Raw genomic sequence first — 18,509 nt, 5'->3', positions numbered from 1 at the left:
TGGTTCAGTGCACCGGCAAAATCTTAGTAAATGTCAAGTAATGTAAATGCATTTGTGTGGGTTGAACGGGCGCACCTCTAAACTGTTTTTTTTTTTTTTTTTTTACGCTGGTTCACTTTTTGTGTGTTTTTTCAAGGATATTTGCACACAGGTCATGTTAGCGTGTTACGTTGCCAACTTGTGATATGTCCCTTGTTAAAATTATGTAAAAAGACTCTCCTCTTAAAAGGGCATTTAACCTTCCCCCTCTAATCGATATATGATTTCTTTGGGTTAGCTTTTGCTTTTATAGGGGAACTCCACACTCCAATGCTCTTTTCTCCACTTCTAATGCATGTGTTTTATTTGGGCTAGCTTTTGCTTTTAAAGGGGAACTCTACACTCCACTCCATACTCCAAAGGCTGTGAGCTGCCTTCACCAATCCAAACCACTTTTGGGGTGCTCGAGCCCCTCCTGCCCCCAAATATCCACCCCCTTTCATTAGCTGGCTTGCTGTGTTTGGCTAGGGGTTTGTTAGTGTTTGGGAGGGGCATGATATTTTTTGATTTTGGGGTGGTATTTTTCACGTGGGGGTTCTCATTTTAAGCCTTTCCAGACCCAAATGGCCTTGTATGTATTGGGGGGGGGGGGGCAAGCTATGTTTTTTATGTTAAAATCTTGCAGCTGCAATGTCAATTTGTAAGTTTGCTCTAAAGCCGTACATCTTTGAAGCAGCATTGCAGCATTTTGAATAAATGCTACAGATGCACCACTTTACAGGCAGAGTAACCCCCCCCCCCCCAAGTTAATAGCTTTAGGGCAAGTTCACTCGATCTCGATAGAAACGCAGTCCAGATGCTTTTCTGCATGCGCATTTTTGATGCGTTCCTGTGCGTTTCTGATGCGTTTTTTTTTTTGCTTTTTACCTCGTTCCAGTACAGCCCAGTGCAATCTGATTGGCCAATCTCTGTACAACTCGATATTTTGGCAAAATAGGTAATAGGAAGATGCACTTGAACAATTAATTCAAATTATAGGAAATCAAACAGGCTCTTGCACTAAATCTAATTTTTTTAGGATCTAACTGATTGCAGTATATGGTCACCTTTAAAGATCAAGATCTGAAAAACAGAAACTGAAAAAGGGAAAAAAAGGGGGAGGGGTATGCCTATATATCAAGAATAATGTACAAGTGAATGTGAGAGATGACATCACTAAGGGAGCTAGGGAGGAGGTGGAATCCTTATGGGTAGAGCTCCAAAGGGATGAAGCTAAGGGGAAAATAACACTGGGAGTATGCTATAGGCCCCCTAACCTGAGGGAGGAAGGGGAGACAGATCTCCTATCACGAATTGGATTAGCAGCAAGGATGGGAAGTGTTATCATAATGGGGGATATTAATTATCCAGACATGGACTGGGCGGAGGGAACCACGCATTCATCTAAGGTTCGCCAGTTCCTAAATGTCTTCCAGGACAATTTTATGTTTTAGATGGTAGACACACCAACTAGAAATAAAGTGTTACTGGATCTACTGATTACCAACAATACAGACCTGATCACGGATGTGGAAATACGGGGCAATTTAGGAAACAGCGATCACAGGTCAATTGGCTTCAGTATAAATCACACAAGTAGGAAACATAAGGGGAATACAAAGATACTGAATTTCAAAAGAGCCAACTTCCCTAAACTACAAACCTTGCTAGAAGGCATAAATTGGGATAAAAGAACACGGAGGAGAGATGGGTTTGCTTTAGGAGCATATTAAATAAGGGCATTAGCCAATGCATCCCATTGGGTAATACATTTAAAAGAGCAAACAAAAGTCCATGATGGCTTAACTCCAATGTAAAAATGCATATAAAAGCAAAGGAGAAGCCTTCAAAAAATACAAGGTTGAGGGATCATCATCAGCATTCAGACTTTATAAAGAATGCAACAAGAAATGTAAGGGTGCAATAAGGACGGCTAAGATAGAACATGAAAGACACATAGCAAGGAGAGCAAAAAAAATCCCAAGAAATTCTTTAAGTATGTAAACAGTAAAAAAGGGAGGACAGACCATATTGGCCCCATAAAGAATGAGGAAGGACATCTGGTTACAAAGGATAGGGAGATGGCGAAGGTATTTGAATTTATTCTTCTCCTCAGTCTTCACGAGGGAATCGAGGGGCTTCAGTAACCAAAACTGCAGTGTTTATCCTCATGACACATCACATGAAGCACCTCCATGGTTAACAGAGGACAGAATTAAAATTAGACTTGGGAAACTTAACATTAATAAATCACCGGGACCAGATGGCTTGCACCCGACGGTACTTAGGGAACTCAGTCAAGTAATTGCCAGACCATTGTTCCTAATTTTTACTGACAGTCTACTTACTGGAATGGTACCAGCTGATTGGAGAAAAGCCAATGTAGCACCAATATTTAACCACTTAAGGACCAGCCTCGTTTTGGATTTTAGGTGTTTACATGTTTAAAACAGGTTTTTCTGCTAGAAAATTACTTAGAACCCCCAAACATTATATATGGTTTTTCTTCTAACACCCTAGAGAATACAATGGCGGTCATTGCAATACTTTTTTTTGCATCGTATTAGCGCAGCGGTCTTATAAGCGCACTTTTTTTGGAAAAAATTCATTTTTTTGAATAAAAAAATAAAACAGTAAAGTTATCCCAATTTTTTTTTATATTGTGAAATATAATGTTACGCCAAGTAAATTGATACCCAACATGTCATGCTTGAAAATTGCGCCCGCTCGTGGAATGGCGTCAAACTTTTACCCTCAAAAATCTCCATAGGCGACGTTTAAAAAATTCTACAGGTTGCATATTTTGCGCTACAGAGAAGGTCTAGGGCTAGAATTATTGCTCTCGCTCTACCGGTCGCGGCGATACCTCACATGTGTGGTTTGACTACCGTTTTCATATGCGGGCGCTACTCGCGTATGCATTCGCTTCTGCGCGCGAGCTCGTCGGGACAGGGGGGTTTTAAAAATTTTTTTTTTTATTTTTATTATTTATTTTACAATATTTTATTTATTTTTACACTGTTTAAAAAAAAAAAAAATTGTGTCACTTTTATTCCTATTACAAGGAATGTAAACATCCCTTGTAATAGAAAAAAGCATGGCAGGACCTCTTAAATATGAGATCTGGGGTCAAAAAGACCTCAGATCTCATATTTACACTAAAATGCAATAAAAAAAAAAAAAAAAAAAAAAAGTCATTTAGAAAAATGACATTTGAAAAAATATGCCTTTAAGAGGCATGGACGGAAGTGACGTTTTGACGTCGCTTCCGCCCAGCAGTGTCATGGAAACGAGTGAGCACCATCTTGGCCTCACTCGTCTCCAGACACAGCACGGCACATAACGCGATCGCCTCCGCCGCTACCGACGGCTCCGGTAAGCGGCGGAGGGCACCGGATCGCGGCGGGAGGGGGGGCCCTCTCCCGCCACCGATAAAAGTGATCTCGCGGCGAATCCGCCGCAGGGACCACTTTTATCTGAAAGCCGGCCGCCGCACAAAAACGGGGATACCGGGGTTATGGCAGCTAACTGCTGCCATAACAACAATATCCCCGTTCAAACTTAGGACGTACATAGTCGTGCGGTGGTCGGGAAGTGGTTAAAAAGAGCCCAAAATACATCCCTGGGAATAAGACCAGTTAGCCTAACATCAATAGTATGTAAACTCTTAGAGGGGATGATAAGGGACTATATACAAGATTTTAGTAATGAGAACTGTATCATTAGCAGTAATCAGCATGGATTCATGAAGAATCGTTTTTGCCAAATCTATTAACTTTCTATGAGGAGGTGAGTTGCTATCTAGATAAAGAAAGGCCCGTAGACATGGTGTATCTGTATTTTGCAAAAGCATTTGACACAGTTCCCCATAAACGTTTACTGTACAAAATAAGTTCCGTTGGCATGGACCATAGGGTGAGTACATGGATTAAAAACTGGCTACAAGGGCGAGTTCAGAGGGTGGTGATAAATGGGGAGTACTCGGAATGGTCAGGGGTGGGTAGTGGGGTCCCCCAGGGTTCTGTGCTGGGACCAATCCTGTTTAATTTGTTCATTAATGACCTGGAGGATAGGGTAAACAGTTCAATCTCTGTATTTGCGGATGATACTAAGCTAAGCAGGGCAATAACTTCTCTGCAGGATGTGGAAACCTTGCAAAAAGATCTGAACAAATTAATGGGGTGGGTATCTACATGGCAAATGAGGTTCAATGTAGAAAAATGTAAAATAATGCATTTGGGTGGCAAAAATATGAATGCAATCTATACACTGGGGGGAGAACCTCTGGAGGAATCTAGGATGGAAAAGAACCTGGGGGTCCTAGTAAATGATAGGCTCAGCAATGGCATGCAATGCCAAGCTGCTGCTAACAAAGCAAACAGAATATTGGCATACATTAAAAAGGGGATTAATTCCAGAGATAAAACGATAATTCTCCCGCTCTACAAGACTCTGGTCCGGCCGCACCTAAAGTATGCTGTCCAGTTCTGGGCATCAGTCCTCAGGAAGGATGTACTGGAAATGGAGCGAGTACAAAGGGCAACAAAGCTAAAAAAGGATCTGGAAGATATTAGTTATGAGGAAAGATTGCGAGCACTGAACTTATTCTCTCTGGAGAAGAGATGCTTGAGAGGGGATATGATTTCAATATACAAATACCATACTGGTGACCCCACAATAGGGATAAAACTTTTTCGCGGACGGGAGTTTAACAAGACTCGTGGCCACTCATTAAAATTAGAAGAAAAGAGGTTTAACCTTAAACTAGGTAGAGGGTTCTTTACTGTAAGAACGGCAGTGATGTGGAATTCCCTTCCACAGGCGGTGGTCTAAGCGGGGGGCATCGATAGTTTCAAGAAACTTTTAGATAAGTACCTAAACGACCGCAACACACAGGGATATACAATGTAATTCTGACATATACTCACACATAGGTTGGACTTGATGGACTTGTGTCTTTTTTTGACCTCACCTACTATGTAACTATGTAACTGACCCTTCGCTTGTTCCTCAACTATGCTTCAGCTTGAACCCAACCTGCAACTACTTGTTATCGACCTTTGGTTTGTGTACTGACTATGCTTCTGTTTAAACCTTACCTGCTATATCCGCTACTGGACCCTGGTTTGCTTACCTCCTGGTGGGGCAATCCTGAGAACCGCAACCTGGCACTAACACGCAGCTAAACCCATCGCCACCATCAGGAGCTGTGGTGAACACCAGTTAGTACTTAGACTCCGCTCCTTAGGTGAGCCTGCATTATATGCCAGGGCGGCCTACTTGTATACAATCCTGCTGGTCGGTGTGAGTCCCTCTACTGTTATAGCTACTGGTCTCCGAGCCTGACCCCTGACCATAACAGAATAATCTGGCAACAAACATAGAGGCCGCTATAGCAAATGCTGTCACTCGTTTCAGGCAGCAAATTGCAGAGCTTCAAGAGGAGAAGGAGAGACTGAGAATGTCTTGAAGTAATGGTGGGATGCATTTCTCTGCTAGTCAGTTTGTTCAGAGGGAACCAAAAGTTTTTCCGGAATCTAACACTCCAGAATCCATGCAGGTTGATGCTATTAAGAGATCTATTTCCACCCAGAAGAAAGAGAGAAGAGGTTCTGAGAAGTTATGTCTATATTGTGGGGACTCTGGGCATTAAGCAATTAACTGTCCCAACAAAGTTAAAAGAACAATTTCTGCGATCGATGCTATAGTGCTTGAACAAATAAATTCCATTACCCAGTCTATCACCCCATTAACCACTTGCTTACTGTGCACTTAAACCCCCCTCCTGCCCAGACCAATTTTCAGCTTTCAGCGCTGACGCACTTTGAATGACAATTGCGCGGTCATACAACACTGTACCCAAATGAAATTTTTATCATTTTTTTCCCACAAATAGAGCTTTCTTTTGGTGGTATTTAATCACAGCTGGGATGTTTATTTTTTGCTAAACAAACAAAAAAAGATGGAACATTTTGGAAAAAAAAAACATGTTTCATAGTTTGTTATAAAATTTTGCAAACAGGTAATTTTTCTCCTTCATTGATATGCGCTGATGAGGCGGCACTGATAGGCTGCACTGATGGGCATGGATAGGCACAGTTAAGGTGGCACTGATAGGCACAGATAAGGCGGCACTGATGGGGACAGATAAGGCGGCGCTGATGGGTGGCACTGATGGGTGGCACGGATAGGTGGCACTGATAGGTACCACTGATGGGGGGGCAGTGATGGGCACTTATGGGCACTGGTAGGTGACACTGGGCACTGATGTGCAGCACTGTTGTGGCACTGATGTGGTCGCTGATGGGTGGCACTGTGGTCGCTGATGGGTGGCACTGTGGGCGCTGATGGGTGACGCTGGTGGGCACTGGTAGGCGGCACTGCTGTCTATTGCTAGGTGTCACTGGCAGGGAGCACAGATCGCCGTGATCGGGACTGATGTCCCACTCACGGCCGCCGGTGATTGGCTTTTTTTTCCTCCTCACTCTGTCAGCGCGAGCAGAAAAAATAGCCGATTACCGGCTCTGTTTACATCACATGATCAGCTGTCATTGGCTGACAGCTGATCATGTGGTAAGGGTCGGGACCGACCCCTTACTCCGATCTGTGATCAGCCGAGTCTCATAGACTCGCTGATCACCGAGTGCATCGCGCGCCCCCTGCAGGGGGCGCGCAGGCCGCTCGTGCACGGGACGACGTCAATAGACGTAGTCCCGGCAAAGCAGGTCCGTGTTGTTGCTGTCATTCAGCAATAGCGCGGATCTGAACTGGTTAATCCATGAGAAAATAAAGTTAATTCTTTACTGCCTCATTTTATCATCCCTATCAAACGTATCACTGAGGGCAATTAAATTTATTGCTCTAGTAAAAAAAAATAATAAAAATGCCATAAATATATCCCCGATTTTGTAGACACTATAACTTTTGCGCAAACCAATAAATATACGCTTATTGCAATTTTTTTACCAAAAATATGTATAAGAATACATATTGGCCTAAACTAAATTTTTTTTAAATTTGTGGATATTTATTATAGCATGTTTTTTTTTTCAAAATTATCGGCCTTTTTTTGTTTATAGCACAAAAAATAAATCATACAGAGGTGATCAAATACCACCAAAAGAAAGCTCTATTTGTAGGAAAAAAAATTACATCAATTTTGTTTGTGTACAGCATCACATGACCGCTCAATTGTCAGTTAAAGCGACACAGTGCTGTATTACAACAAATGGCCTGGTCATTAAGGGGGTAAATCCTTCCGGGGCTGAAGTGGTTAAACAGCGGGTACCTCCAGGTTTTATTCCTGATCTCCCTATCTCATTTCCAATTCCTGCTGTTACCAATAAACTAACTACATTACAGGAGATTCAGGAAAAAATAATCGATACTCTGGAGTACAGAAATAGCATGTCACTTCCTGCATTTTATGTGGGTGACAAAGTTTGGCTATCTACTAAAAATTGGAAGGTTCATGTTCCATCTGCTAAACTGGGCCAAAAGTTTGTAGGATTTCTGCTCAAATCAATCTGATCACCTTTCGCTTAAAAAATCCAGACAGTATGAAGATTCACCCTGTTTTTCATGTATCACTACTTAAACCATTTCATGAAAATCCTTTTTCTGGAAGATCTCTTCCAGCTACTCCATCTGTTGAGGTTCACGGTGAAGAAGAATTTGTGTTGGAGAAAACTCTTGATTCTAGGATCTCTAAGAACAAATTACAATATCTGGTCAAATGGTAAGGATATGGGCCAGAAGAAAATTATTGGGAGCCTGAGGAGAACGTTCCTGCCCCTAGATCAACAAGAGGTTTCCTCACAAACCCAGCCCTAAGACATCCAGGGGACATCCTGAGAGGAGGGGAATACTGTCAGGGCCTGAATTCGAGCCCGGAACCTCTGCTGTGTCAGGCAATGTCTCTTCTTGCTGAGCCACCTGGAATTCTTGACAGTTCCCTGGACAATTGCTTGAATGAGCCTGCCTTGAACTCTTTGCTCCTCTCATGAACTTCCTGATTTACTGAGTATACTTCTGTTTGATCCTTACCAGGCTATAACCGGGTTATTTGCCAGGGTGACCTGCTTGTGTACCAATTTTGTTGGTCGTGGGAGTTCCTCTACTGCTATAGCTACTGGTCTCACAGCCTGACCCCCGACCGTGACATTATTCCACCTTCCAATTAATCACCGGGTAATATAGCATTAGCATATAACAAATATAGCATTGTAGCCAGTTTGTACAAAATAAAAGTAGAACGCTTTTATTTGAAAATCTTATCAATGGCTTACTAATAATTGATAAATGAAAATTTACAAAAACAAAGCTATTGTACAGCCCTCCAGCCATGTCAGGGGTTACATTTGAGCAGAGTGCTTGGCTTTTTACTACTGCCTCTACTGAGGAGCCAGACAAGCAGTGTACAAGAGGAGGGGCCGCAAGAACATTTTTTTTTTTTTTTTTTTGCATATTGGGCCCCACACAAGTTTAGGGAGAATCTGGATGAAATCTGATACTACACGCAGGCACCAGAAGGTACCTGCTATTGCTTCTCCAGAGCAGATTGTTAAGTTTTGAACTAAACACTTTAATTAAAAGACCTACCGAAACACAAGAAGTGCAGTGATGAGAACAAGTATGATAGCAATTGCCAGAGTGAAGACTGCAATTGTCATAATGTTAGGACCTGAAACAGAATAAAAAAAAAAAAACATGATAAAAACACAGGAAGGTTTTATTGCTACAATGACTTAAAAGGAGAGAAGAGCTTACCACTCCCAGGAACATCACTTGGGAGTCTTTGATTTTTCCAGGTAAATGAAGGGTGTAAATCCACTACAGTTGTCCCGTTGGTGCTGGTGTCAAACCGAAGAAGTTCTGTATACTGATGAGAAAAGCAGACATGTTGTTTTGAGGTGGGCCTAAAAGAACCCACTTAATTAGTGAGAGCCTTCTTAAAACAGAAGGTAATTGCAGGCTTCACTATCATCACAGATCTCAAAAAATAAGTGGATTATTGCTCATTTTAAGATAGTGGGCAAAACCAGTCAAGATATTCCTTTCTGCCCCTGTAGTCAACTGCACATATATAGCCTAATATTAAAGATAGCTTTATTCTGCAAACTGTGCATACATTTGTTTCAGGATAATTGGCCATCATCAGTGCAGTGTATGGAAACCAAGGCTTCTTATACTGCACTGATGATGGCCAAGTATCCTTAACAAGCTGTACGTAGCTAGAAAAACATGGCTATATAATATGCACTGTATTTGTACTATAAACCAGTGGTTCTGGATGTGTGTTTGACCACATGAGCAGAAAAAAATAATTTGCTTGATTATGCTCACTATCCTAAATTGAGGAATAAACCCCTTATTTTTTGGAACTGCAATGAAAGTGAACAACTTCTGCTCTAAGATTTTATGGGCCTTCTTAAAGGGGGTTGTAAAGTCAGAAGGTTTTTTATTTTAATGCATTCTATGCATTAAGATAAAAAGCCTTCTGTGTGCAGCGGCCCCCCTAATACTTACCTGAGCCCCATCTGTCTTGCAATGTCCACGAATGTCTCCTCAGACTGAGACTCTCCTTTCTGATTGGCTGAGACACAGCAGCAGCGCCATTGGCTCCTGCTGCTGTCAAAGTCAGCTAGCCAATCAGGAGAGGGAGTGGGCCGGGCCATGGCTCCATGTCTGAATGTGACTCAGCTAGAGTGCCCCCATAGCAAGCTGCTTGATGTGAGGGCACTCGACAGGTGGAAGGGGCCAGGAGCACAGAAGAGGGACCTAAGAAGAGGACACAGGCTGCTCTGTGCAAATTCACTGCACAGAGCAGATAAGTATAATATGTTTTTTTATTTTTATAGAAAAAAAACAAGACTTTACTATCACTTTAAAACCGATGAGTAATTAAGCCTATTATATTGCTTCTTCAGGAAAAAATATTGATAATAATAAAATTCAAATCATCAACATTTCATTAGTGCTTTGGTGCTCTGGTCTAATGGTGAACCCCAGTATGTTCCACCATTGCACAGGTTTTAAAAGTATAAGAAAAAACAAGAAAAAAAGCAATATAGAGATAAACAAAGGGAAACACTAGTAACTTCAATATATCTACACATAATTGATTTGATGTTTTTTTTCAGAATTATCACAAGCCCATTAGACAGATTTTTTACAAAAAGTAAAAATTATATTCAGAGAAATTTAGAACAGCATCACATAACACTGCAGGAGGTAAACCACACATTTGGTCGAGCAAGTTTTATGTTAAATGGTATATGTCCTTTTAGTAGTTTTAGAAACAAATGTCAGGGGAAAACCCTTTAGACTTCCAAACATACTTAATTGTCTGGGTTGTTCAACTACGTTTGAGGCTGATTTCTAAGATTGGGTGCTTTTTTAAAGATCATAACAGGCTTATCATGAAAAACAATACAGTAAATAGTGGCGCTAAGGTAATTAGCATATACTCTAAAATTCACCAGTGAATATTCCAAAAACAATATATTGTAAATAAATGAAATTGAGAATCCAAAAGAGTTCATAAAGTCCTTAGAAATAAAATATAAAAATTCAATAGTATGGTTATAGACGAAGGATCCTGCTTGACAGACTCATCCACCACACCACGTGCAGATTGTGACACCGCTCCCCTATGGTGTCAACTCACCAGATATGATTGCCTCACACTCTCATGGTCGGCAAATCACTTTGAGCTCCAATCCTTAGTGATAATCTCACAGACAGTCCACATGTATGGAAACAAAAAGTGCTCCAATAGTGCAGTGACGTTTACCAAATGTATTAAAGATATTAAAATCTTCAAACATTGCACTCACATTAAGTACAGTGTACAAACGCATGTAATGTAAATCTCATGCAGCAGCATTAGACTGGCATGCCACAGTCACGACGGACCCAGCATGTGATAGGCAGTATCTTACCCACACCGAAATCCTCTCCGCCAGAACGTCACTTCTGGTATCGCGTCTTGTGTCACTCTTGGTTGCCGTACAGCCACATCCCGGAACGTTTTGTCATTATGACTTTATACTGAGATTGGCTGTATGGCACGGCAACCTCCCCTTATATACACTACCATATGCTAATGAATGACCATCAGCACATGCGCTAACTCCATGTCCCCACAACCCCGATATGCACAGTCTTTACTCTGCACGTATTTCTGGTGCAGCATACACATCATAAATTTAAAAAAACAATATTTAAAAAGTTAATATAAAAAAAAATACCCCAACAAGGATGTAGATATATCTTAATCTCAGTCATAACATAAGTCTTAGATCGCACAAAGCAATACAAAGATATGATTAAGGCATATTATGGACTATCAAATTACTATGCTGACTTTGAATCTATTACAAGCATTACTAAACAGCTAAATCAGCATAATGTTATGCTATGTGCTGTCAGCCAATTGACAAACATATTGAAATGAATACAACATGGGGCGCATGCGCGCATTTGCGGTATATGACTGTCTAGTTCCTGCACTCTGTGCCACTGGACACTACATCCCCGGCTAACAGAGCACTACCCGCCCGCAGACACATTCCATCAGGCCCCCGGGACAGCGGACACCGCCAGGCACCCGTGGGTATGTGTCACTCGCAGAAGAACAAAGAAAAACAAGTCAAACAGTACCAGGCTTCTCCTGCAATGGGAAAGGGCAAGATGGCACCAGAACCTCCAGAGCCTGATGACACCACAAGTCTCTCAGCAGAAGGTCCAGCTTCCCCTTCAGACAGCCTGCAGCAATTCCCCACAGACATGGTAAGCCCTAATCTGCATGACTCAGATGCAATCCTGTCAAAATTCCACTCCGTAGTGAGATGAAATCTCCATAGCCTCCCGCAAGCTTTCCTCTGATCTCAAAAGAGGCCTTAAGGAGCTAGGCCACTGCACAAACCAGCTTGAGCAATGGATGGACCACGGTGCTAGAGGGCCACGAGGATGAGGTTAACAAACTTAATGCTGAGCTTGAAAACTTGTGTGACAAGCTGGAAGACTCTGAAAACAGGGCTTGCAGGGATAATCTTAGAATCTGTGGGATTCCAGAGATCATAACCGACTTGCAAGGCATGGCCACTGCTTTCTTCCAGGAGTTGACACCTGAGATTCCGTTGGAACGCCTGGAATTTGACCGCATTCATAGATCCCTTGCACCTAAACCTACAGATGGCCCTCCCGGGGATGTCATTACACTAAAGAGAGGCTTTTACAAGCGGCGAGGGAACGTCCAGATCTCTCCTTCCAAAATCATTCTCTCCAGCTGTTTGCAGACCTGTCCCCAGTCACAGTTGCAAAAAGAAGAAACTTGAAACCATATCTCCAGAACCTGCAAACCAATGGTATTAAATACAGGTGGGGGTTCCCCTTTAAGCTTTCTTTTTCCCATCAAGGTCGCCAAGTCCAGGCATCTTCCTTGCCAGATTTGAGACGCCAATTTCACGACTTACAACTGGATCTCCCTTCCTCCCAAGAGGCACCGTCCTCATCATCCTCCCGCCCACGGTTGATGCAGCCTCCCCGCAAACCATCGCAGGTATCCCAACAAGGCTCCCAGGCCTTCCGTTCTCTTCAAGCTCAACGCTTCCAGGATGTCCCCAATGGCTGAGGAACTGGACTTCCCTACACTCCAGGTTTTCACTTCAACATGGGCCTGAGTTATTTCCCAGGCTTCTTACCCATTGTAACCTACTTTGACTACGCTTACCGAGGTTGATTCCATCTTCCCGCAGTTACTGAGAGGCTCCCTAGAGCCGCATTGCTGGTATCAGTCTTTTATTCATTTATTTCTTTTTTCATACTTTGTTTTTTTGTTATACGTTAATGAACATATGAATGTCGTTTTACATTTAAATGTGTATGACACCTTTAGTTGTGGGTTTGCCACCCCGGGTTGCCCAATTACATAGATGGTGGCCTGGGGGAGGGTTGCCTACAGTTGAAGAGTTGGTCGATGTGTCAGATTTATTCTTGGCCAGCTGTTACTTATTCAGATTGAAGGTCCACTCCGTGCCCATTGTGGGCTATGGACTTTGACCTTATTCGTTGTGGCCATCAGGGATGATCTCTGACCTACAAGATATTGCACATTCTGGCCGGTTAATATAGTTTACCACAACAGTTACTTAATAGGTAGTTGATGCCAGTACCTGAGTTGCTCGCTTATGTGCTAGTTGCCTCTCCCGGGCCTTCCCTGGCCTCACCTGGGGGGCCTGGAATGGGTTTAACCTAATATTTTGTTTGAGCTAGAAATTCCTGTTTCCTTAATAGTTTGTGTCTAATATATTACTTTTTATTAAGTGCTCATTTTTATTTAACATTTTTTATGGTTTAAATGTCTAAGTAATTGGGGGCATGGCCAGCGCGGCATGTGAGCAGACGCTTCTTCACAGAGCTCCTGGCTTCATCCTGAATTGAACCAGTTTCCGGCACTCTATAATACCCGATTATCGCTGGCCTGACCTGGGAGTGTCTTTTCCACACTCTGCTGACATCCCTGCTCTCACAGAGGTTATGATGACCCGTGGACAGCGAGGAGACAGCCCGTGGCTGGATTTCCAAAATGGCAACGCTCCGCCATCCACACAGAAGCGCGGCACGGATAAAGCAAGGGAGGGGGTGAGTAAACAGTTGAAGTACCCCAAAGATGGCTCAAGTGACCACCCCAAAGATATGAGGTACTATGCCCACAAAATGCCTGAGAAATCGGGCCTGACAGGAGCGCAACCCCTGGATGATTGCACTGCACCTAGTGACACTGACATGGCAGAGGTATAGAGAGAGCAGGGAGCAGGCGCCATGATGGATCAGGCAGAGGAATGTAATGATATAACGGAGGAGCCTGAGGAGCCTGATGTGGAGGGGAGTGAACAGCCTACACTAGCTGCCATTCTGAAAGCAGTGAATAAATGCACAGCCTCTGTGAATAGCCTACAAGCATGTTTTGGTGGCTTGAAAGAGGTCAGCCTGCTCAGGCAGGATATACAAAAAATACGGGAACGGACCACTGCAGCAGAAAGTAGAATAAGTGAAATTGAAGATAAACTCCCCATGATGATTAGAGAGTCTCAGTCCACTACACGCCTAGCTAGGGCCACTGACATGCGTGCTGAGGATTTTGAAAATCGCCTTAGGTGCAATAACGTGCGCATAGTGGGGCTGCTGGAGAAGGAAGAGGGACCTGACCCCATGCAATTTGTGGAACAATGGATGGCTGATGTTTTTGGCAAGGAGGCTTTTACCCAATTGTATGCGGTAGAGAGGACCCACAGAGTACCCACAAGGCCTCTCCCACCAGGAAGCCCCCCTCGCCCGATACTGGCCCGCCTTCTGAACTACAGAGACAGAGAAATTGAGTGCGCATGCGTGAGAGCTCCGACATGTCCGCCTAAGCCTGGAGCTCCGCACCACCCCGGACAAACGAGCAGCGCAACCCCCCATGCAGCCCATGGAGGAGCCTCCCGCACACACACACCCGGTACCAGGAACATCAGAGGACCACGGGGAAATGTCCGGTCCCTAGGCTCACTGGGATCTAGGCCTGCAATTCAATGCGACAGATGGGTGTACCAAGATGGCCGCCGGCACCGAATCCATCAGGCCTCATGCTGCCACACAGCCCAAAGCGCCGGAACACAGGCCAGTACTGACCCCCCCAACCCTGACTTATGCCCAAGCGGCACAGGGAGGCTCCTGCATGAACCAGGCAGGCTCTCAGGGCCCTCACCAGCACAAAGAGCCCTGAATAGCAGGCAGATGGAGGACTATGCCCTTTCCTCATCAATGCCTCCTCAATTTCCCACAACAGCAGATCCATCCCCCGGATTCTCAGTCAGGGACATCTCTGCACTCCAAGAAGACCTCTTTACTAAATTCTCTGCCCTATTAGAGAAAGGATTGGCCAACACAGCAATCCAGATCACCAATACCATCAAAGCAGATCTATCTAGCCTGGGCTCCAGAATTGAAGCTATGGAAGACAAAATTGAACAAACTGTCTCCAGAACCAACCAGAATGCTGCACTCACCCAGACCGTTCAAGAACAACTAGATACGGCCCTTTCCAGAATCGATGAACTCAAGAACAGGTCCAGGTCCAGGAGTTATAATTTCAGAAGAAGAGGCCTCCCGAAATCCTTCACGGATATCCCCCTTACGGTTCAGGACTTTATCTCAGAGCTCATCCCTAATATCCCGCCACATAGGCTAGAACTAGACAGAGCACACAGGGCTCTAGGACCCCCCAGAAAAGACAGTGCACCCAGAGACATAATAGTGAAACCGCACTTCTACGCGGTCAAAGAAGAGGTTATGCGACAATCTCCCTTGAAACTAATATCTCAGGAAGCACCCATGGATTTTTCCTCAACATCATCGGGGTCGGCCAAACGCCCCCCTCCGGCCAGCCCTGTATCCCCCCTCTGGAACAAGGGTCCATCAAAGAAGAGCAAGGATGGAAGACCACCATAACTGACCTTCAAGGCCCCTTCCTTTCTCTGGCCTACTATGGACTTCTCCGTTTGGGAAGTAGTTCCCTCTGTTGACTGAGCTAGAGCTCTATCCCCCCAATTCCCGGACCAGTCAGGTCCCCTGTTCCAGGTCATTACTCCAAACCAAAGGCTTCTACACCACAAGACACTACCGCTCAGAGGAGAGACGTCTGCAGTGGCCAGCCCTTCTGGTGCCCATTCCATCCAGAAGCAAGATTCCGGATCGTCATCCCTCCCCGCTGGGGTCTAGAATCCTAAAAGATTCGCTATATAAAGGAACCAGCAACTACCTCCTATCCAGATCTGTGCTCCTGGGACTTGAACATTTGAGGCTATTTTTCTAGGGCTACCTCTCTGATAGCTGCATTTCATCCTTTTTTTGCTCTCTCTCTCTGGGTTTTTTCTATTTTTAGTTTCTTGATTCTTTTTACCCACGAACCTTTTTTCAGTCCTCATTTTGTTATGGCCAATCCCGTTGCCTGGTCTCCCCGCATTCTCTCGGCCTTCCCGACCCTTCCCCTCAGTTTGGTTGGGGGGGGGGGAGGTGGTGACGGGAGGGTGGCTGGAGACGGAGGCCTAAAGCACAGTCTCTATGAGACCGTATATTTCAGCACATGTTCACGGTTTTTGTTATGGGTTTCTTTTTGTCAACTCAGTTAACCATGACTTAGTTGTGCATAGTTTAGTAGTCAGACATTTGTTATTACAGGGGTCCGGGGTGGTACCCTTGCGCCTCCTCTCATTCCTGGGGAACCGAATGTGTTCTCTTCGAGTGAGACTTCGCTTGCCCCTCCAGGGCGGGCGAAGGTTAAGAGTGGAGATCTGGCGGATATCCACTCCGCCGCCCTCCACGGGTCTCGTTAGAAGACCCTTGTTACTGTCTTTGTTTTTGTGTTTTTTGTTTCTCTACCCTCCTTCTCTCCCCATTCATTCTTTTTTTCTATTCTAGCCTGTCAGCGGGAGTCGTCCCCAGTCCTCACCCTTACAGAATTAGGACGAATCTTCACCTCCATCACCCCTGCTGCAAATAATCGTCATAAGGTAGGTGGCTGCTGGGTAGGTGGTCCCCCCCTCTGTTCCAATGGCTGATCCAATATCGAAGGGAGTAGATCTCAAGGTGGCATCTCATAACGCTCAAGGACTTAATTCTCCTCGGAAAAGGAGATTAGCTTTTGACCACTACAAATCCCTCTGACTGGATATAGTGCTCCTGCAGGAGACGCACTTTCCGATTCGGTACAGTCCCAAGTTCCTCCACTCCTACTACCCATCTTTTTTCCTCGCCAACGCTCCAAACAAAACAAAAGGGGTGGCAATCCTTCTCTCAAAAAACAGCAAATTTGCCCACATCTCGGACTTTAGAGACCCAGGGGGCAGGTTTATTCTTGTAAAGGGCACTCTGGAGGGAGTTCTATGCCCCTAATAAGGGTCAAGCCACTTTCTTCCAGAACCTCTTTGCAACTCTCAACCCCCTACTGGAGGGCAGACTCTAATGTGGCGTTTGACCAGGGTCTTGACAAAACCAAACCCCTCAAAGACCAGCTGACGCGTCCCACAAAACTGAGTACCAGAATAGCCAAAACAATACACTCCCAAGGCTTAGCTGACATTTGGAGGGAACTGAACCCCAAATGCAGGGACTTTACTCACTTCTCCTCTCCCCACCAGTCCTACGCTAGGATTGATCACATTCTCATTCCTACTAATCTAATCCCTCTGGCCAACAAGGCCCCTATCTTAGACATAGCATGGTTGGACCACTCACTGGTTCTCCTATCCTTGAGAAATGTCCTAACGGGGGAACAGGGGCTCTTACTGGAGACTGAACGGGTCTCTTCTAAGCGACCCAATTCACACCAAGATGATAGCAGACGGCATTAAAGAATACTTTCTACGAAATGACGTAGAAAACATTTCCCCCGAAACCCTTTGGTTCTCATCAGGCTAGCAACCCAGGTAAAGAAGGAACAACTGATTGACATTCAAAAACTGGAACAAGCCTTTGTAACCCTGAAAGTCGACCACAAAAAAAACCTGTCTAAGGCATTAACGGATAAACTAGACGCGATCAGACTTGAGCTCAATCTGGCATTAACGGCAAAAGCCGAAAAACATATTAGATGGAGCGGAGCCAAATTTTATTGCCAAAGAGACAAAATTGGACCGATGTTAGCTGCAAAGCTCTCCTCCAAATTTCGCTCTCTCACTTTCCCTAAACTTCGTATAGCAGGCCAACCACCAACAGCCAATCCAACTAAAATCATGTTTGCCTTCCACGACTTCTACTCCAACCTGTATAAACCCACCCAAGCGGTGAGAGAAACCTCGAACGACTCATTTTTCACAAACCTTCAATTGCCCTCTATTTCCAAGGAACATAAAGACTTAATGGACGAAACCTTCTAAACAGAGGAGATAAGGGAGGTCATCAAAAGCCTTAGGACTGGTTCTGCTCCGGGCCCGGACGGTCTATCGATCCGCTATTATAAGACATTCGGAGACATATTGGCCCCCCATATGGCTAAATTTTTCAACTCTAAAAACTCAGGTTCCCCAATAGATTCACATCTGAACACGGCTTTTATATCAGTAATCCCAAAACCCAATAAAAAACATGAAGAAGTAGAGAATTATAGGCCCATTTCCCTAATTAATAACGACCTTAAAATTCTAACTAAAATTCTAGCCATCCGTCTTGCTTCCTTTATCAAACTGTATGTTCACAAAGACCAGGTGGGTTTTATTCCAGGGAGGCAGGGCCCAGACCAAATTAGGAGAGCGGTAGATATTGTCTCCATTCTCCAATCTAACTGGGAAGGGGGCCCTAACCAGGAAGGAATGTTATTATCGTTAGATTTACATAAAGCCTTCGATTCGGACACTTAAGGAACACTTAACTAAATTCCAAAGAAAAGTAACCAAATTTATTCGGGGGGGTAGAGGTCACAGAATCCAGCAAAGAACCCTTTTCCT

General features: G+C 44.2%; 1 protein-coding gene across 1 annotated transcript in view; it reads right to left on the bottom strand.

Moving 5' to 3' along the window:
- Window positions 1-18,509, bottom strand: part of GUCY2C (guanylate cyclase 2C) — a 1,918,134-nt gene that overhangs the window by 1,081,390 nt on the left and 818,235 nt on the right. Inside the window, exons 10-11 of the mRNA XM_073591935.1 lie at window positions 8,788-8,899; window positions 8,620-8,701 (exon numbers count right to left, since the gene is read on the bottom strand). Coding sequence (XP_073448036.1) covers window positions 8,620-8,701; window positions 8,788-8,899 — 194 coding nt within the window. The remainder of the gene's footprint in view (window positions 1-8,619; window positions 8,702-8,787; window positions 8,900-18,509) is intronic.

The sequence above is a fragment of the Aquarana catesbeiana genome, linkage group LG07 (assembly GCF_042186555.1).
Source record: "Aquarana catesbeiana isolate 2022-GZ linkage group LG07, ASM4218655v1, whole genome shotgun sequence".
Lineage (NCBI taxonomy): Eukaryota > Metazoa > Chordata > Amphibia > Anura > Ranidae > Aquarana > Aquarana catesbeiana.
This window is presented reverse-complemented; position numbering and strand designations above follow the sequence as displayed.